The 20670-nt window shown below is 52.2% G+C and overlaps 1 protein-coding gene and 1 pseudogene across 1 annotated transcript; both read left to right on the top strand.

The window, feature by feature from the left end:
* Positions 1-3402: 3402 nt before the first annotated feature.
* On the top strand, positions 3403-16920 carry LOC102514759 (interferon-inducible GTPase 5). The gene is made up of 2 exons (XM_032488174.1): positions 3403-3522; positions 13858-16920. Exon 2 carries the CDS (start codon positions 13925-13927, stop codon positions 15317-15319), a length of 1395 nt encoding a protein of 464 aa, XP_032344065.1. The 5' UTR covers positions 3403-3522; positions 13858-13924; the 3' UTR covers positions 15320-16920.
* A 1491-nt stretch (positions 16921-18411) lies between these two features.
* LOC102522852 lies at positions 18412-20443 on the top strand (annotated as a pseudogene).
* Positions 20444-20670: the final 227 nt, after the last annotated feature.

The following is a 20670-nucleotide window of genomic DNA, read 5'->3' as shown; positions in this document are numbered from 1 at the left end:
CAGCTGGGAACTCAGCTAAGGCTGAATGTTCGATAGAGCCTCTTACCTTCTGGGACCTCTCTCCATGTGGGCTGTCATTAGTCTGTAACCTAGTTGAGTTTCCTTACAAGACGGCAGTTAGCTTCTGAGGAGAAAGAAGTGGAAACCATCTGCTTCTTAAGAGACAAGCCCGGAAGTGGGGAGGGTAATAGCCCAGTGATACAGTGCATGCTTAGCAGGCATGAGGCCCTGGGTTCTATCCTCAGTACCTCTATTTAAAAAAAAAAAAAAAAAGGAAGTAAATTTTGAAAAAAAAGAGATAAGCCGAGAACTGTCATACTGTCACTTCTGCACAGTCTACTGATCAGAACAAGTCACAAGGCCAGCTCAGGGGTGAGGAAATAGATATCACCTCTTAACCTGGGAGTGGTAAAGTCATGTTGCAAAAAAAGCATGCAAAAGTCTGCATCTACTGAAACATTCTGACCAGGGAGCCCCCAAGTCCCCTGTCAGTCTGCCCCATAAAGGGAAAAGCTGGATCTTCTGTAAATGGGATAAAGAGTTGAATTGAAACCAGCTCTTCTCTGGCATAAATTCCAAGAGGCGCATGAATGGGAGAAATAGGAATTCCAAACCAGGAGGAATAGTAAGGATCATGTACCAGACCCAGCGCTGGGCATTTCTGGGGTTCTAGAGAAGTTCCTGGCTAAGCCCATGCAGGACTCACAGAGAGGTTAGGGAGAGATTACAGGTACAGAGCAACCTTGTCAGGGAAAGAAAGACTTTCTGAACCACGTGTCTTGATGAACAATGTCAGCAAGTGCATTAGAGGGCACCTAACGCATCTCAGTGCATCTCAGGCAGAGTGAATGCCAACAATGGCACCCAGAGGGATTTAGGGAGCTCAGCTGGGGGGTGGCTCATGACTACTTCTCCCCCTGCCCTCCATATCTCTCCAGCCTTAGGCAAAGATAACTGTGTTGCTTGGACAAATTATTCCTGCGTGGCCTTCAATGACTGCACATTTGACAACTTCATCTCTACCTTGATGTACAGCATTGGCTTTGGCTTCTGGATCAACATTACCTGTTGTCAAGGCAACTGCCAAGAGCCCCCTCCTCTCGGTATGCTGCCACCAGAAAGCAGGCAAATGGGTGGCCAAGGAGGTGATGGGGTGACTTTGGAGGAGAGTTTGTCCTGGGTTGGGGAGGGCAGGCACTCAACCCCCATTCCCCAACCAAGCTGCCCTAAGGCACCCTGACCCCAGCTCAGTGGGAGAGACCGTTGAGGTCATTAATTCCCCTGTAGTAGAGCCCATGAGTGCACGAAGGGCCCTGGGAGGTCCTGAGAGTCCTCCCTTTTGCCCACGCTCCCCTATACAGCCACTCTGCCAGCCTCAAGAACCCTGAGCACGTTCTTGTGTCCTACGTGTCCTGGGGGCCACTCAGGGCCCTGCAACCACTCCTTCTACATGCAGTGTCCCAGCGGGGAGACTGAGTGTGTCCAGATGAACCTGGTGTCGGAAGAAGGTAAGATGGGCGTGATTGAGCCTGAGTGTACTTGGGTTTGGATCCAGGCATGCCTGGGTTTGGGAGTTCATCTCTATCATTCACTCTGTGTGGCCCAAGATAAGTAACTTCACCTCTCTGAGCCTCAGTTTTCTCTCCTGATAAATGGGAGTGGTGGAAGCACACCTCACAGGGTTTTGGGAGGAGGAAGTGAGCTTATGAGAGCGGTGATGTAGCAGAGGGCATAAAGCAAGATTCTGGGGCCAGGCTGCTTGGGTGCAAATCCTAGATCTTATGAGCTGGATCACCTTAGGCTGGGGGTTTCCTTTCTCTGTGCCTCAATCTCCCCATCTGAGAAAGGGGATAATTAGAGTCTCTTATCCATAAGACTGTTGTGAAAATTAAATAAGATCATCCATTAAACTTCTAGATGAGTGCTGCCCAGAAGAAATACAATGTTCACATGTGTAATTTAAAATTTTCTAGTAGCCGTATGAAAAAGTAACAGGTAAACTTAATTTAATAGTACACTTTATTTAACCAATATATCCAACAGTTATTTCAACATGCAAATGATATAAGAAATTATAAATGAGATATCTTATTCATTTTTTCCTACTAAGTCTTTGAAATCTGGTGTGGATTTTACACTCACAGAATGTCCTAGTTTGTTTGTTTGTTTGTTTATTTATTTATTTTTGGATGGAGGTACTGGGGATTAGAACCCAGGACCTCCTGCATGCTAAGCATACACTCTACCACTGAGCCATCCCTCATCTCCATGTCCCAGTTTAAACCAGCCACATGGCAAGCACTCAATAGCCACATGCAGCTAGTGGCTACTGTATTGAAAAGCATAATTCTAGAACATAGTGAGGGCTATGTATGGTGTTTCAGTGAATCTAAAATGATATCCTTGCAGGGGTAGGGTCTAGCTGAGTGGTAGAGCACGTGGGTTCAATCCCCAGTACCTCCATTAAAATGATATTGATGGGAAGACAGGAAGGCAGCTCTATTCAGAAACGTTAAAGTGTATGTGTGATGGGAGCATGGGAATATGCGTCTTGGAATTGACAACATTCAATTTTAGTGGCCATGACTGTTATGTGTGCGTAAGGCTTACATGGACAGACCTTCAGTCAATCACTGTCCAGAGATGGATGTGTCGGCGAACTTGGGTTTGTGTGTACAGTGGCATGTGTGTATTGTGTGTATGTGTGTGTGTTTCCTTAGAGGGGTGATGTGTCAGCAGGGAACCTGGGTGTGTTTGTGCAGATTGTTTGAGCCTCTGGGGGCATCTTGGGTGCTGTATGTGATTGAGATGTGCCTGTGTGCATGTGTATGCGCTTGTGTATATGTGTGTGTGGGTGGGTGTGGGACCATGACTCACAAACACGGCTCTTTGAGGAAGTGTACTCCAGTTCAGTGCAAGAGGAGATAAATACAGACCATGCCGTGACACTAACATTTCTTTCTCAATTTTGTATTCTAGAGAAATTCAAAGATAAATAAAAGAATGAACCATTTAGTAAGCCCCACGTACCCTTCATCCAGCTCCAGTAATTATCATGGCCGATCCTGTTTCATCTCCACCCTAGCCCCATCTAATTTTGAATACACACTCAGATATCCTATGACTCAACCCTAAGTATTTCCACACATCCCTAAAAGATAACTGACCTAAAAATAACCAATCGTGATGAAGTGTTTTACTGTTGGCAAAATAAGGCTATTTCACTTTCACATTCCCCATCAAATCCTCAGTAAACTAGCTACATTTGTATATTTACCTTTATACATAAACAGATCACATCCTATCGTATTTACTATGTCATATACGGCCCTGAGAGGCACAGAAAATAGTTGGGAAACCAGCTGGAGGAATGTGCGATGCAGCGTGGCCTCCAGGTGTTACAGTTTTCATTCATATTGAACACAAGTAAAAGAGCACCTGGAACGTAAGTGTAAGGTGTAAAGACTAAGAACGGAAGGCACGGCCGTGACCAGTCGCAGCTCAAGAATCAGAACATTCCTGGTGAGTTTTCCCGAAGGACATGGATTTGAGGGCCTTAAGTTCCCTCCGAGGTTGGCCCGGTCCCATGTGTCCCTTTCCATGTGACAAAGTCTTTTACGCAGGCGACCCCGCGGGGCTGGAGGGAGTTGCAGGGAAATCTGCTTGGTTTGGAGAAAACCCCGGCGTCTGGGGATGGCGGCGCGGAGATGGTGCCAGTGGTGACGCACGTGTGCCAGGCGCGCCCGTGCAGGGGGGACACCTGCCCGCGCGCATCCTCACGTCCCGGTCCCCACGCGCGTCTCCGCAGGCGGCGGGAACGTGAGCTTGGGGGGATGAGGCACGAGCGACCTGTGCGACAACGAGGGGTTCCCCGAGCTCCCCGGCTGCCGGCTGGCACACCCGCCGGTCTGCAGGGCCAGTCAACGCGCGGTCATGGACTCCGAGTGCTACTCGGGCGCGGCGCCTGGCGCCCCCATCGCCCTGCCTCTGCTGGTGGTCGCGCTGGGCATCGCGGCCCTCTCTTGAGCCCTCCCACCCCAACCATCCTCCCCGTCCCCGAACCCCGCTTGTTGTTCGGCTAGATGGCGCTCTGATCTATACTGGGGCATTTCTAGGGGCCTGGAAGATTCTGGTGAGAAAGTAAAAAACCAAGAGTGAGCCTCCTCCCTTAGATGAAGGGCTTCCTTAAGGCTAGTCCTCTGTCCTCACACCCGGAGCCCAGAGGCTATACCTCCCCCCTCAGACTAGGCTGTTTTTCTTCCTCATAGTAGAGATGCTGTCATGGTTACACATTCTCCTTCAGGTTGGGGGCCCCAAAGACTAAGCATCCTTCCACAAAGTAGGGGGTCCCCAACACCAGGATACTCCCTCTGGCTAGGGCTGTGTCTCTTCTCGCCAGCACTGGGAAACAACTCCTGCCTCTGTCTTCCTCTTCAGGGTCTAGCAAAGTCCTGGGCAGCCAAGGCGGAGCTTGAAGACCAAATGCACACCCAAGCCCCCAGGCTTTTAGAGCAGCCCATTCCACTCCCACCATGGGCTCTCCTCAGTCTGGACTCAATCTCCCAGTTGTAACCAAATCTGAATGAATCGCATCCCACAATGCCGAGTGCTTTGGGTTTCCTTTTTCTGACATCATACCCTGGAGCCCCTTATATGGTCTGCTCTCTCTTCTGGGGGTTCTGGGATCTGAGGGGATGTGCAGATGACAATGCCTGGGAGCCAGGATGGGCATAAGATCAAATGCTCAGTCTCGAGTGAGCATCATTTTAGAGCAAGCATTGGACCCAAAGGATTGAGCAGAGAGGTAAAGCTGGGGAACTTACAGGAGGCAGAATGCCAGGAACCATTTGCTCTCAGCTGGCAGTAATAGAAAGTCCAACTGAAAGAACTGAAACAATTCACCCCGCATTCATTTAACCACTATTTATTGATCACCGTGCTATGCACCAAGCACAGTTCTAGACACTGGAGACACCTAGTAAACAAAATCCCCAGCTCCCAGGAAGGTTATGTTTTCGTGGGGGAGGAAGATGATAAACCTCTCATAGGGTATTCGAGACAGTGATGAGTACTCTGGAGCAAACAGTGCAGGGAAGAGGAGTGGGGACCACTGCTAAAGGAGTGCACTTACGTACAGGGCAGGTGAGGAGGCCTCGGTGAGGTGACAGCTGAGTACAGACCTGATGGGGCTGTAGGGAGGGCCATGCAGATGTTTGGGGAGCCAGCTGGGGGCATTCCAGGCAGAGGGAATGGCAGAGACAAAGGCCCTGAGGCAGGAGCAGTGAGGAATAACTAACGTTGTACAGAATAATAGAAAGAACGGAGGTGGGGGTATCCAGGGGTCATTAATTCAACAGTACAAAGTACTGCTTTTTACTTGTTAAGTAATATGCCTAGAAAGCAAAGATTTTGTGTTTTATTAAAATTATTTCCTCTGCTTCATGTGATCTTAATCAGATCTTTGATTCCTTAGAAAAACAGAAACTTCTTAATATTTAAAGAGCTAAGTTTTGCTCAGAACTATGTAACCTTCTATATTTGCCTTTGAAATCTTTTTGTTACTTTGGTGAAGTAGGCAAGTGTCATTGCATGATAATCTGTGATCCAATTTAGTCAAGTATCCAAAACCTTTTGATGTTTTTTTTTGACAAACTTCCCCCAAATAAAATTCTAAATAAAATCTTTTTGACCTGAAAGTAACTTTGGGAGTTTCCAGAGGGCCTCTGCAACATCTTAAAAGATGCATTCCCTTTATTAAAAAATAGATATTAAACTTATTAGGCTAATTTGGAATGTTAAATGGCATGGTAAACATTGTCAAATAAGTGATGGTAAACCTTCTTAGGTTATATTGCATGGGTGAATATTATTAATGTGTGTTCTAGAAATTGTATGAATTCCTAACATTCTGATATGTCCTGGTATGGTATTTTGGGACATAATTCTGGTTACTGTCTTAAAATGTGTGTTTCAGAAATAACCAAATTTCCTTGTCAGTTGCACTATACTGAACTTTCTCTCATCAGAGCCCTAGCCATTGCCATTTTTGAGTCCTTTCTCTTTTATAAACAGTTATTGTTTTATTCAGGTGCTTTTACAAAAGCATTCCTGCAAAAGCACTTCCTATTCAAAGCGATTCAAGGAAAGGACTTTTGACAAGTACAAGTTTCTGCTAACTTTAACATCATAAAAGTGACCTAGGTAAGAATTTCCAGAACTAAAGAAAAAACTGGATTCAAGCAGAACAAGTATTCATTACATAGGACTGAATGAACTGAGGATGATTATAATGTTTAAAATCACTTTTTGTTTGAAATAATACTGTTCTTTAATGCTTTGTTTTCTCATATTTAAGGAAATCTTTCCTCTTAAGCTATCTATGGCTTAACAATTTGACAAAGTACACCTTTGTAAACAAAAATTAAACATTTACTTTCTCTCTCTACTTGATCTCCCTCAAATTTGGAAATTTTTGAGTATTATTTTTATGGCGATATAGTTATTTACAAAAGTTCAAGAAAAACCTATTCTCCTTGTAGTGGGACAATTAGAAACATTGGCTGTGTGACCAAGGCTTTAACTGGAATATCATATTCAAGTGAGATATGCTTAGACTCAGATAGGACCAGACAACTTTAAGGAACTGCTTGAACTTGGGCTTGGCTTCCTGGCCTTGAGAGGTTTTTAAGAGTTCCATCTGAGATTCCTTACAAAAGTTCCAAAAAAAAAGAGATTTAGAAAGAGCTTATATGATCAATCACTATTCTTGCTGCATTTATGTAAATTTATGTAAATAATCAGGCCAAGTTTAATGCAAATAAATTTAATTTTACTCTGTATCTTTGATAAAAATGGGAGCAACTATAGAGAGAGAAATTATGTTTGCATCTTTGTCTATAATCCAATCTGTAATGGTCTCTGAGGTTTTGCTATATATCTCTAAATTGGACTGGATCCCGAATACTTCTAGTTTCTTCAGATATCTGGCTATGAGTCTCCAAACTAATGTTTCAGTCACTAAGAGCAAAGATTGCCCTTGGATCTCCTTGGAAGGGACTATACCAGGTACTGCTCATTACCTGGATGGCAGCCAAAATTCAGGGACTTGAACCTTAGAGACGCATCTCACAGCTGAGAAAGTCTCTGCTTTCTGCTAAGACCTGTCTGTCTTGGCTTAAAAGCCAGCCTAACCAGTTACTAGTTTTGTGACCTTGGGTGAGTATCTAGACCTCAGCTTTCCCGTTGGTGAAATGTGGTAATGATGGTTTCTACTTATAGAACTGATGTGAGGGTTGAATGAGTTGATACGAGCAGAGAAATCAGAAGAGCACACGTGGTAAAAGTTCAGTCCAAGTAACCAGGAGCCTTTACTATTATTACTGGGGAGGAGGATCCCCTTTGGATCATGCAGCCAGGATATGCATTTGACTCCCAGAACCCCTTTCTTTCTGCTCCCGACATGGCCTGTCTAGAGAATGCCTGCCCTGAGGTGTGGGTGCGGAAGAGCCTGGGGTGGCAGGGCGGGGATGAGGAAGGAAGGAGATGTTTCTGTGGGACTGAATCCCCCACAGATGGGGCCAGGATATGATCCACGTCGCTGAGCCAGCAGCCCGTGGCAGGTGTTCAGGAAATGCTTGCAGGCGGAAGCAGTCATTGAATGAATGACCGTGACCCTGGAGTCTGCAGCGGGGAGAAGGGGACTTTGGGGGTGGGGGGGTGGGGCCAACCTGGACAGAGACTTTAATTTTATTGTACATTTCTACTGAAATAATCATGACACTCCCGGAAAAGCCTTTGGTTCCCCCCACAGGTGAAAGGTGTAAAATCCTCACTGTGGGCTGTCATGATACCTGGGGCCAGGTCACCTCTCAGGCCTCATCTCCTCGAACTCAACCCCTCGTCACTCATTTCCCTCTGTACTAGCCACCGTGATCCTTCCTGGACACACCAGGCTCACTTCTGCCTCAGGACCTTTGCACTTCCATGCCCTCTGCCTGGAATGCTCTTCATCCTGATGCCCACGGGGCTTGTTTCCTTACTTCATTCAGATCTCTGCTCAAATGGAATGTCACCTTCTCAGACAGGCTTTCCTGGACCACTCTCAAAAATAGCACACTCCCTCCCCCAAATCACTTGGCTATTTAGTGACCTAAAACTTGTTATTTCTCACAAGTCTGTGGGTTGGCGGGTCTCAGCCAGAAGGTCCTGCTACTTCCATGTGGTGTCAGCTGGGGTGATTCCTATGGCTGCATTCAGCTGGAGCTCAGCCTGGCTGGAATGTCCCTGATGGCTTCAGGCTCATCTCCACGTGGCCTCTGTCTTCTCCATGGGGTCTCCCCAGCAGGGTAGCAGGACCTCTACATGGTAGCCCAGGGCTCTGAGGAGGAGAAAGCAGAAGCTGCCCTCTTAAAGTCTGGCTGTGGAAATCCCAGAATGTCATTTCTGCTACATTCTGTTGATCACAGCAAGTCACAAGGCCGGCTCAGGTTCCGGAGAGCATAGAGACCCTCTCTCTTGATGGGAAGAGCAGCCTGTGTCTATGGAAAGGGGAGAGATAGTTGGCAGCCATAGCTACAGCAAATACAGGAAGTACCATCTCCATCACTGCTGTGTTCCTGGACTAGCAGACGCCTAGTAGACACTTGGGAAGCACCTTCATTGATTCTGTGATGTGCCTCCCACCTTTGCCGCATTTTAGCAAGTCTGAAATCAGGAAGAGTCACAGTCGATGGCGCCTTACAATCGCCATCAGCCAGGCAGCCATGGTTTCGTAGCTGTCACCGCCTGGATGTGATAATCCAGCTGCTTTGAATTGCTTCACGGCTGCTCCCCAGTGGAGGACAGAGGACTTGTGGTGTGCAACAGCAGGGCTGTCCATGGCTCAGGGGCAGGAGTGACTCCATGGAGCCAGACTCTGCTTGTAGGTACAGCTGAGCCAGTTCACATCCCTTGCATTTTCTTAGTTGGCACAGACAAGATAATAAGACACAGATGGCCTTTGCCTTCATGGAACTTATATTTTTGGGAAGATGTAGATAATAAACAAAAATATGATAGTGTCAAAGAGTATTCCTAGATAGACACATGAGTGGTATATGATAAAAATCCATATATTCTAAGTCTACAAAGAGCTCTTGCAGTAAGTGTAAAATAAACATTTTAAGCGATAAAAGGAAATAGAATTTTATTGGCAGTAACCGCCTCCCCCCCCCCCCCCTGCTTGTTAGTGGGATAGAAAATGATGCATCTGACAACCAGTGGCACCTCAGTTTGGATGATCTGGGGAGCAAACTGGTGGAAGGAGTGGATGATGGGAAGATGTGTTCATCTCGTGTGTCTGTCTCCCCTCAGCCTCAGCTCCTGGGTTTTGTGTCTGTCTTGGGAAGACAAGTGGGAAATCAGAATTCTAGCCCTGGTTAGATGAGCCACTCCTTGTGACAGGCTTCACACCCACACCTGGCGCATCCTAAATGCTCAGTAAGGGAACACTGGGCCCTAGAGTGTGATCACATCAGCACCCCCACCAGCCCAGGAGGTCTGTAGGAGCAGAGATGAGTGTGAATCATACATCTGGACCAGCACAGGGACTGGCCTAGAGTCGGGTCTAAACAGATGTTTGTGGAATGACCAAATAACTCAGTGAATTATTGGGGGAATGAGCTCGCTCTCGCGCTCTCGCTCTCTCTCTCTCTCTCTCAACTCAGCTTCTTTGCACGGGCTGGTGCCTTAGCCTGGGAGGCAACTCCCTAGCAGGCCATGATTCACTCCTACTCATCCTTCAGATCTCAGCTCAGATGCCTCCTCCTCCAGGAAGCTCTCCTTGACCCCTGAGCTGGGTCAGGTGGCCCCTTTGTGCTCCCACAGACCTCCAGTGTTCCCCATTCCAGTCCAGCTGGCTCTGGGCCTCCACTGTCTGGGGATAAATCTCTGAGTCCTGTGGGGGCAGAGGCTGGGGCTATCTGGGACATTGCTGCGTTCCCAGCACCCAGCCCAGGACAGGGCCTGGAGAGATGCTGAATGTTTGATGAGTGAAGAGAGGAGAGGAGGCTTGGCAGACAGGCATGGGTGCAGCGTCTCTGGCTGGCGCTCTCAGGAGCTGAGAGAAAAACCCCTGGCAGCATGCCAGCCAGTATCAGACGCATCTGTCCTGATGGCCCTGCAGCTGTCTTGGCACACAGTCACCCTGAGCTGTGACCACCCCCTTTTCCTCCGACATGGAGCCCCCATGGGCAAAGCCTGTCCTGATGCACTTCTGGGGCCCTGGCTCATGTCTGGGCACATGGGATCAGGAGCTGGAGGAGAATGAATGGACCTGGTGGGTTTCTAGAGATGCCATCCGAATTTATTGTCTGCATGTAATCGTGACTCTTCTGGTCTGGAGGTCTGTGTGCGCCTGAATGCGGGTGGTTTGCGAGGCTGTTGCATCATGTTTGTCTAAGTTTGGTGTTTCCATAATGACTCTGTATTTGAGGATCTGTGTCCTTGCTTTCCCTCGTGGGCTAGAGGTGTGTGTCTGTGAATTTGGCGGGGAGGAAACCAGGTCTGTGTGTTTGCTGCCTGGAAATGTCTGAAACTATTTTGCAATCTCAGGGTCTCTGCTTTTGCGTCTGTCAGCGAGGATGTGAATGAATCTGCGTGATTGCTGGTCTGCATTTCCCTCTTGACTGTGGTTTAAGGACGCTGTGCTCTGTAATCAGCAGACTACTCTTCCCCATTCTCAGTGTGGCCTCGAGCTAGTCTCTTCCCCTTCTGGGCCTCCACTTCCTCCTCCGCTGTTTTTGGAGGCTCCTTTCCAGAACTAAGCTTCGAATCCTTCAGGAAAATCCTTTGAGTAGAAGGGACCTCGGGTTACATCGCAGGAAATGGGGGTGGAGGAAGGCTTGGGCAGAGAGGAGGCCAGGAGGAGACAGTTACAAAAGGGCCAGAGGGTCCAGGGGAGGCTTAGAAGCTGCAGAGATGGGGCCGGAACTGAAGGGAGCTGGGGGAGTCCCCTGTGGCTGGGGTTCGGGTATCTTGATCTCTAGAACTTCAGCTCCTTCTCTGTGTGCATCTCAATCCTGTCCCTAGGGTCCCGGCTCTCTGACTCTGAGTCTGTTCTGTCTCTGAGCTGGTCTCTCATTCACTGTGTTCTCCTGCCTGACTCTCCCTCTGTTTTTTTTTTTTTCCTGGGAGTCTCTTTCCCACCTCAGCTCTCTTCTCTCTCTCTCTTATTTTTTTTTTTTTTTGGAGGGGCAGGTAATTAGGTTTATTCATTTATTTATGTTTGAGGGAGGTACTGGGGATCAAACCCAGGACCTTGGGTGTGCTAAGCATGTGCTCTCCTACTTGAGCTACACCCTCCCTGGCACCCCACCCCTCTTTTTTCTCATTCACATCTCTTCCTACTTCCGTCTCCCTCCTTGTCCCACTGATGCCATTTGTAATGGTCTTGAGGAAGCCGAGGAGGCAGAAAGCAGAATGGAGGAAGGTGTCCTGGAAGAGTCAGCACCTGAGTTGGGATTAGAAGGATGGGCTGGGGGCTTGGGAGGAGAGGATGTTCAAATTCCAGGGCAGGAGGAAGGCCAGGGTCAGGTAGCCTGGAAACCAGATACTGAATTGGGGTGTGGGCACTGCCCCACCGCCACCTTGGGCCACAAGTCCTGGCCAGGGCCAGGCAGGGTCATGCTGGCACAACCTTTGGTGAGGTGGGTAGGTGAGTAGACAGTGCAGAGAAAGGAAAGTGAATGACTTGTTTGGAAAACTGAGTTCTGGGATGGAGGAGAAATAGAGGGTGGAGTGGCCAGCAGGGCCAGGTCCTCAGATGCCAGGCTGCTGAGCTGGGACTTTGTCCTGGGGGTGATGGAGACCACTACCAGGTTTGAACAAGTCTTGGTGTCAGAAAGATCTCTCTGGGTCGCTGGTGGGGAACTGGGGGCCCAGTGAGACCAACCAAGTGAGCAGCTGGGGGTGGGATCCCTGCCCCACCATGGGACCCCGCCCCCTGACATCACTCACATTATTGCACTAGGGCTGGCTGGCCAATAAGCTGCAGCTTGCTATTATAATGGGTCCTAGCAACGGGCCCCGGCCTTGGGCTAACAGGGAGGAGACCCCACCAGCAGGGAGAGTGTGAGGGGAGAGGGAGAGCCTGCAGGGCAGGTGAGTCCCCCCGAGGGCAGAGCTCTCCAGCTGGGCCCCTTGGGTCAGCCAAGGCAGCTGTGTCCAATCCCAATCCCAGCTCCCTCAGCCCTAATTCCACCCAGTGGCCACTGGCTGTCCACCCCTTGCAGTGGGACCCAGGATCTCCCACTTCTCTACCCAGGCCATGCCCAGGGTGCAGGAGGGACTAGGTGGAGCCTGGGGGAAATACCCCTGCCTGGGATAGAGAATCAGACCTGGCGGGAACAAAGGAATAAGAACCTTCTTCTGCAAGGGGTGGGAATGGTGGAGGGGATGGGGGCAGCCAAGGAGATGAGAGGGGAGGCAAAGACACATGGCTGAAGGGAGAGCAGCTCTTCGGAGGGACCTGGGTTTGAATCCTGGCTCTGCCTCTAAGCGGGGACATCACTTTTCTAGTCTGAGTCTCAGTTCATCTCCATCTGATTGGGACAATGATCCCTGACCTGAGCGTCTCTCCCAGGGTTCCCTGAAGAGCCTTAGTCAATGAGGAAGTGTATTTTAGAGGCGATGGACAAGAAGAGAGTGTGACCAGGAAGAGGGAGGGCCAGGGAAGCTCTAAGGTGAGGAGAATGGGATCTCAGGAGAGAACATCATGACGGCTCCGGGAGGTGGGAGGGGACTTGGCCGAGCATGGCCTGCCATGCAGGGCTCAGTGTTTAATGAGATGCCCGGTGTGGGGGTCTCCCCTACGCAGGCACTTCTACCAGCTGAACCCAAGAATGTCTCCAAAGATGACCTAGGGACAGACAGATGATGGCCCTCATGATGGTCACAGCAGCCCCACAGGGTGGGCAAGGTTATCTTCCAGGGTGCAGACCCTGCAGCTGAGGCTCAGAGAGGGCAGGAACATCACATAGCTAGGATTGTTCATCATGATCATAATAATGACAATGCCGATAACACAGACTACCTGCTCTGGGTCAGGCACAATTTTAAGTGCTGTCTATGTATGAACCCATTTCATTCTCAACAGCCCCGGGAGGTGGTTTGCTATCATGATCCTTATGATCTTACAGTTGAGGCTAGTGAGGCAAAGTTAAGGAACTTGCCCCTAGTCACTCAGCCCTTCCGTGGCAGAGCTGGGGCTAGGTCCTAGGCAGCCTGGCTCCAGGGTCTGGGTCTGATTTGCCATCACTTCACGTTGCTCCCAATCGCAGCAGCAGGAACGCAGTCGCTCTCTGCCTGGGCCCAGGAACTGGGCTGAAGTCCCTTCCTTTGCAGTCCTGGCTATGTAAATTGAAGGACCAAGCTTCAGATATTTAGAAATTTCAGTCAGTGTCAGTAGAGCATTAAGCCAAGAGCTGGGCCTTCTAAGTGTGGGGCCCTGTGTGACCGCACGGGTCACAAGTTGCCCATAAAACGGTTCTCATTCCTAGATTATCCCAGAGACTCCTTAGCGCCTCAGAGGCTGGTCAGTCACTAGCAGAGAAGCAAACAGGCTCAGAGAGTGCCTCATTTTACCCCAGGTCACACAGCAAGTTAGCCGTGGAAATGGGATGTGAACCGGAGCCTGCCAGACTCCAAAGCCCCCCACCCCACCCCACCCCCGTCCAAAATGCACCCCAGGTTTTTAAGGAGGAGAGGGCTGTGGGGTTCTCGAGGGACTTCCTTTCTACCCCTGGTGTATCTCTCTCTCTCTCTGCCTCATGCCAAGGCCCAGGAGGCGTGAACTGCTCCCTTCCCACCCCTCCCCCGCAGACGCTGAGGCTCCTGCGTCAGTCCGTGACTCTCCCACATCCCCCGCGCCGCTGAACCGCTGGTCACCATGGCTACTTCCAAGTTGCCAGCGGTGCCCAGGGAGGAGGAGACCACCATACTGATGGCCAAGGAAGAGCTGGAGGCCCTGCGCACCGCCTTCGAGTCGGGCGACATCCCCCAGGCTGCCTCCCGCCTCCGGGAACTGCTGGCCTCCTCGGAGAGCATCAGGCTGGAGGTGGGCGTCACAGGCGAGTCGGGCGCCGGCAAGTCGTCCCTGATCAACGCCCTCCGCGGCCTGGGAGCCGAAGACCCCGGCGCGGCTCTCACCGGCGTCGTGGAGACCACAATGCAGCCCTCGCCCTACCCGCACCCGCAGTTTCCAGACGTGACCCTGTGGGACCTGCCAGGGGCCGGCTCTCCGGGCTGCCCCGCCGACAAGTACCTGAAGCAGGTGGACTTCGGCCGCTATGACTTCTTCCTGCTGGTGTCCCCGCGCCGCTGCGGCGCCGTGGAGATCCGCCTGGCCTCCGAGATCCTGCGCCAGGGCAAGAAGTTCTACTTCGTGCGCACCAAGGTGGATGAGGACCTGGCGGCCACGCGCACGCAGCGGCCCTCGGGCTTCAGCGAGGCGGTGGTCCTGCAGGAAATCCGCGAGCACTGCGCCGAGCGGCTGCGCGGGGCTGGCGTGAGCGATCCCCGCATCTTCCTCGTGTCCAACCTCTCGCCCATGCGCTACGACTTTCCGCTGCTCGTGTCCACCTGGGAGCACGACCTGCCCGCGCACCGGCGCCACGCCGGCCTGCTGTCGCTGCCCGACATCTCACTGGAGGCCCTGCAGAAGAAGAAGGACATGCTCCAGGAGCAGGTGCTCAAGACGGCCCTGGTGTCGGGCGTCATCCAGGCTCTGCCGGTGCCCGGGCTGGCGGCTGCCTACGACGACGCGCTGCTCATCCGCTCGCTGCGCGGCTACCACCGCAGCTTCGGCCTGGACGACGACTCGCTGGCCAAGCTGGCGGAGCAGGTGGGCAAACAGGCCGGGGACCTGCGCTCGGTCATACGCTCCCCGCTGGCCAACGAGGTCTCCCCTGAGACTGTCCTGCGGCTCTACTCGCAGTCTTCCGACGGTGCCATGCGGGTGGCCCGGGCCTTTGAGAAGGGCATCCCTGTGTTTGGTACGCTGGTGGCTGGAGGCATCAGCTTCGGCACCGTCTACACCATGCTCCAGGGCTGCCTCAACGAGATGGCCGAGGACGCCCAGCGGGTTCGCATCAAGGCCCTGGAGGAGGATGAGCCCCAGGCTGAGGTCAGCCTGGAGGCGGCTGGTGACAATAGTGTGGAAAAGCGGGGGTCTGGGGAGGGGAACAGTGAGGAAGCCCCGCTCTCGGCCCGCCGGAAGCTCGGCCTCCTTCTCAAGTACATTCTGGACAGCTGGAAGAGGCGGGACTTGTCCGAAGACAAATGAAAGTGCAGCCCCCACCCCCGCCTCACTCACACACCAAGCCTTAACAAAACCAACCCAGCAAACAAAAAAGGCTGATGAGAGATGCAGTTGCTGAGGGGCGGGGTGTGGAGGGCCAAGGGAGGCAGGTGGGCCCAAGTCCCAGAGGGGATATCCTGACCTGGGGAAGGAACTGACCTTGGGAAGGAGAGGTTCAAGGTGTGGATAGGGGGCCAGGGCTCTTTAATGGTCTCACTCTTCCTGGTCCCCAAGTGGCCAAGGGGGATTTGTGGGGCGAAAAGGCAGCCTGGCCTGGATCCAAGACAAGAGCACACTATCAACCTAGGTGGGTGGCTGAGTAGGGACTGGGGCCTGCAACCTTGTGTCCTATTTGGAGACATCACCCGTGTCCCAAAGGCAGCCTTTGGCAGGGGAGGGGCAACCAATTGGAGCCCGGGATGCGCACAATGCTGCCTAGCAACTGAGTTAAACAGGAAGATGGGACATCCTGGGCCAACCCTGCTGCCTGTGAGTGATGGTGGGACTGGGTGGCAGAGTAGGGGAAGCCAGTTGGCCACTGGGCTGGCCTCTGTGCGTAGCCTGGGGAAACAGAACGGGAGTGAAGGTGGAGAGAGGGTGGGTGGGTGCTTCTATGAGCATCCAAAGGGGGAGGATGCAGGGGCACAAGCGGCCACCTAGAACAGGTCTCGTTTCAGAAAGATGGTGAGTGTGTCTGTGGGTGGATGTGTGTGGCGATAAGCTTGCTGATGTGTCTGTGATTGGGAGGAGTCTTGGTAAGTCTCCGTGATTTTGATGCTGTGGGTCTAAGATGGTGAGTAGTTGGCTGAGACTGGGGTTCCCAGTCTGTGTGCTTGGCTGCTTGGCTGCGTGGCCGTGTGTGAATGATGAGATGGGTCTGAGAGTGAGGCCACCTGGTGGGATTTCTGAAGCTGCACGAGGCTTCGAATGACAGAGAGTGTGCAACACACTGAGTGACGGTATCGGTCTGGCCCAGGCATCCCTGGAAACCCAGCTCCTTGGTACAGCCTCTCGGTCTGTGCTTGGCTCTCCAGCCGGGATGCAAGAGTGAAACTGACACCTCATCTGCTCAAGCTGAATTTATATGCTGAGTCAAGGGTCACAATGTTTAAAAAATTAAAGAACCACCAGACTGGAGGGCTTGGACAGGAAAGATTGCCCCAAGAGCTTCTGTGGGCTTAGATGAGGATCAGGGAAGAGTGGAATTTAGGTGCAGTTCTCTTTAGGGTGAGTTTCCAGGAATTCACTAGGCAGCTCTGGTACAGTGGAGGTGGCCTTACCCCAGGTGCCCACCAGTACTCCCTGAGGATATTCCGGGATCTGGTGATGGTTCTAGCCTCATCTGGGGGCCTCAAACTACCCCTGAGTCTGGGAAACAGACTAAGAGGTTCCACTTATACTTGGAGGATTAAAGAGAGGGTGTCAACGCTTGTTCCTAAAGAGCTCCTTGCTTTGCAAAAAGATTTTTTTCTTCCCAGAACGCCTCCCACTGTCTCCATTGGGACTATCCGGGTTTCACATGGACCTTTCTGCACCAAAGCTTTGTGGGTGATCATGGTAGGGATATCTCAGACCTCCAGATGCACAAGAAAGATGATTCCTTCCAAATCCATTCCAGAAACAGCCCACATCCCTAGACCTGTGAACCCTCAGACATCATTTTGAGCACAGGGCGACTGGCCTCCAGTGTCTTGGACGGAAAGGTCAGGCGTGAATATAGTGCATGCTCTCACCGCACTGGGTCTAAGGTCAAGAGAGAATGGGTTACTTTTGTCTCCTGCCTCCAACTGTTGGTCTAGTCTGGTCCCTTCTTTCTCCATCTCTCCCTTCCCCATCCCCGGTCTCGACCCTTGGCCCCTGTTCCAGCTCAGACGTCACCCTCCCCACCCAGGTCCTGCCCCCCAGGGCCCTCACCTTGCCTCCCAGGCACCAGTCTCATGTACCATAAATAAGGCCACAGAGGGCTCTTTCTAATGTCCACAGACCTCCCCCTCCCCTGCTCAGAAACCTTCCATGGCTACTCACAGATCAAGATCCAAGCCCATCCCATGCTGGCCTCTGCCTGAACCTCGTCTGCAGTGAGACCCTGAGTCTTCCTAAAACAGCAGAGCTGAGAGGGCTCTGAGGAGTCCGCTCTCCATTCAATAGGTGAGGAAACTGACGCCCCCACCCCTCACAGAGGGGAAAATGAAGGCTACAGAGGGGACCTGACTTGCCCAGCATCATCCCGCAAGTCCCTGGCATGGCTGGCACTAGAAGCAGTTGTGCAATCCCAGGAGGTGAGTGCTGCTGCCCCGTCCATCATACCAGCGAGGACTCAGAGGCCAAGTGGCAGGACAGGGCTTGCCTGAGTGCCCACTGTGGTTCCTGAGCAGACGTGGGTACTCACAAGCCAGACAGTGCAGGTGAGCAATGTGTCCACTAACGTACCAGACCCATCGGGTCTCTTTTCTTAAAGTGGTCCTGGCACATAGTGGGGCTCAATTGTGCAAAGATTGGGGGCGGTTTGTAAGACAAAAGCATCAGAGGGAGCTGGTCCATATCCTGGCTCCGGTGCAGGCTGTGAGACATTTAGCAAGTGACCTTTACCTCCCTGAGCCTCTGTTTTCTGCTCTGTAAAGTGAGGACTTGATGAAATGATGCATGTGGTTAGAACAGTGGCTGGCCCAGGGTGAATATTAAACATTAAGCTTACCAGCAATGGATGAAGGATTCCAGCTCTGAATCGCTGCCCTGTATGGCAGTGATTGATCCTAGTGCCTCGTGCATGGTCAATGCCCCCCAGAAGTTAAGAACTTGAATTCTAGCATCAGGAGACCTCATTCCCATTCCCAGTATCCCCATGCATGAGCTGGAGGCCTCAGGCACGTGATTCACCTTCTCAGTGCCAAGTGTGGGTAGGAAGGGAATCTCCTTTTCTGGCTCTTCTGAGGCATTTATGAGATACTCCAGGAGGAGAACCTGGCAGTGATGAACAAATGTGAACTAAGATAAAGCACTAGCGCTCGGCCTGGCATACTGTAGCACTCTCCGCGCTATTACTGGTGATGCCTCAAATATTTCGGGCATGCTGAGGGATGGAGAGAAAGCAACTCAGAGTGAAAATCCTCCCTTCCCTGTCCTCTCCAAGGGCAGCAAGTCCTGAAGACAGAGAACTGGGGGTCGGGCAGCCCACGGCAAGCGAAATTTTCCTATCATGCCTCAGCCAGTCCAAAATACTGGAGCTCTCAAGGGACACCAGGGCTCTGAAGGAAGCCTTTGAGGCAGGGGACCTGCCAGCCATAGTCACTAAGTTACAGTCTACACTTCATTTGCTGGAGAATGTCCACCTGGACATTGCTTTAACTGGGGGGACAGGCTTGGGCAAGTCAACCTTTGTCAATGCCTTCGGGGGGCTGGGGGACAAGTACTCCAACTTGGCCTACACAGGCGTGGTGGAAATGACTGTGGACCCTACGCCATCCCCGCACCCCAAGTACCCCAACATTGTCATCTGGGACCTGCCAGGCATAGGCGCACCGGCTTTCCAGGCTGACAGATACCTCCAGTACAACTTCTTCCTCATCCTTAAGTCAGAGAGCTTTACTGCCAGCCACGCCCAGCTGGCCCATGAGATCCTGTAGCAGGGCAAGTGTTTCTACTGCGTCCGCTCCAAGGTGGACATGGACATCGCCGCCTCGCGCAGTTGACCTCGCCTCCTTCTTGGAGGAGAGGGTGCTCAGCCAAATCTGGGATGACTGTGTGCGGTGGCTGGAGGGTGAGGGCCAGGCTTTGGGGGGCTAGATTATAGAGGGATTGCCCACCCCTTCCCCTGCATCATCTCGCTGAGGCCCAGAGTGGGGAAAGGGGCCGCCTAGCGTCACAGAGTATCACAAAGTGGGACATTGCTTACAGCTGCCATTTCCTAGGAGTTGGCACTTCTGAGTCACTGGTGACAGAGCCCAGTCACTTGCATTAAGGAACCAAAATGTAGGTACTGGCTTGTGTATTTCCCAAGTTAGAGCAGTGCCAATGTGATCCATCCATGTGGATGCTGGCACGTGTCGCTGGTGGCAGGTGACGTGTCTTAAGGGCTCACTGCAGGCCAGGCACCACTTTTTGAACTCAGTTCCCCACCATGACGACATCCCCAGGAGGTAAGGACAACAATCCCCTTATTTTACAGATAAGAAGCCCAGAGAGGTTTCGTAACTAGCCCGAGGTCACACAGGGAGTAGGGAGCAGGCTGGGATCTGAACTCAGGCAGCCTGGCTCCAGGGCTGATGCTCTTAAACCACGTGCTGTACTGACCCCCGGCAAATGCTTGCGCAAGGCAGCTGGGCCTGCTGGGCGCAGACACCCACTGAAGGTGCTCTTGCCTCCGGCAGCGGAGGGCCTCAGGGACCCCCAGGTCTTCCTGCTCTCCTTGTTTGAGCTGGGCAAGTATGACTTCAGCCTGCTGGAGGAGTCAATGGTGAGGGGGCTAGAGAGCTGCAAGTGGCCCGCATTCCTGGTGGCCCTGCCCAACGTTCCAAAGCCCACACTGGAGAGGAAGGCAGCCTCACTGCAACATCACATCTGGCTGGTGGCCACCGTGGCCTGTGGAGCCAACCCGAGTCCAGTGCCGGGCGTGACAGAAGTGGCGTGCAACCTGTACACACTCACCTGCTCCCTGGAGGGCTACCGCCACAGCTTAGGCCTGGACAAGGGCTCCCTCAATAGGCTGGCAGAACAGACAGGCGACCCCTGCACAAGGTCCTGGAGGCGCTTTGGGGCCCGAAGACCAAGTTCAGTGAGGCGCTGGTGGCAGAATTGCTGGGTCAGGCCTCCAGGGATGCCTCAGCGTTCAGCCAGGAGCTCCTCAACATGCCCACCCCGGGTCACCTGGCTGCCTGTGGCCTCTCCTTCGCCATTGTCTACCGGATGCTCCACACCTCCCTGGAGGTGGCCGTCAAGGATGCCCAGAGTGTGCTGGCTCAGGCCATCAACAACCCCGAGCACAAGCTCCTAGATAAACCTGATCAACAACCCCAGCCCCGAGCCTAGGCCAGCTGCAGGTGGCAGCAAGGGGTTGGGAGCATGCGGGCGCCCATCTGTGGTGTTGGGGGATGGGAAGGAAGAAACTCCAGCTCTCACTCTACTGGACTGACCTGATGTGCTGTTTTGTGCTTTTGTGCCCTGGGTCTCATGCCCTCTGGCCATTGCCCCTGCTTTCCCTACTCCAGTGAACTCCCACATCAACCAGCGGTCCCCCTGGGAAGCCGGGGGAGGGGATGGGACATGGGAGTGCTCAGTTCTGACAAGGCAGGGAAGAGCCACTAGTCTGGTGGAGAGCAGTAAGGAGGGTGTCCATGCAG

This window comes from Camelus ferus, chromosome 9, assembly GCF_009834535.1.
Source record: "Camelus ferus isolate YT-003-E chromosome 9, BCGSAC_Cfer_1.0, whole genome shotgun sequence".
NCBI lineage: Eukaryota > Metazoa > Chordata > Mammalia > Artiodactyla > Camelidae > Camelus > Camelus ferus.
This window is presented reverse-complemented; position numbering and strand designations above follow the sequence as displayed.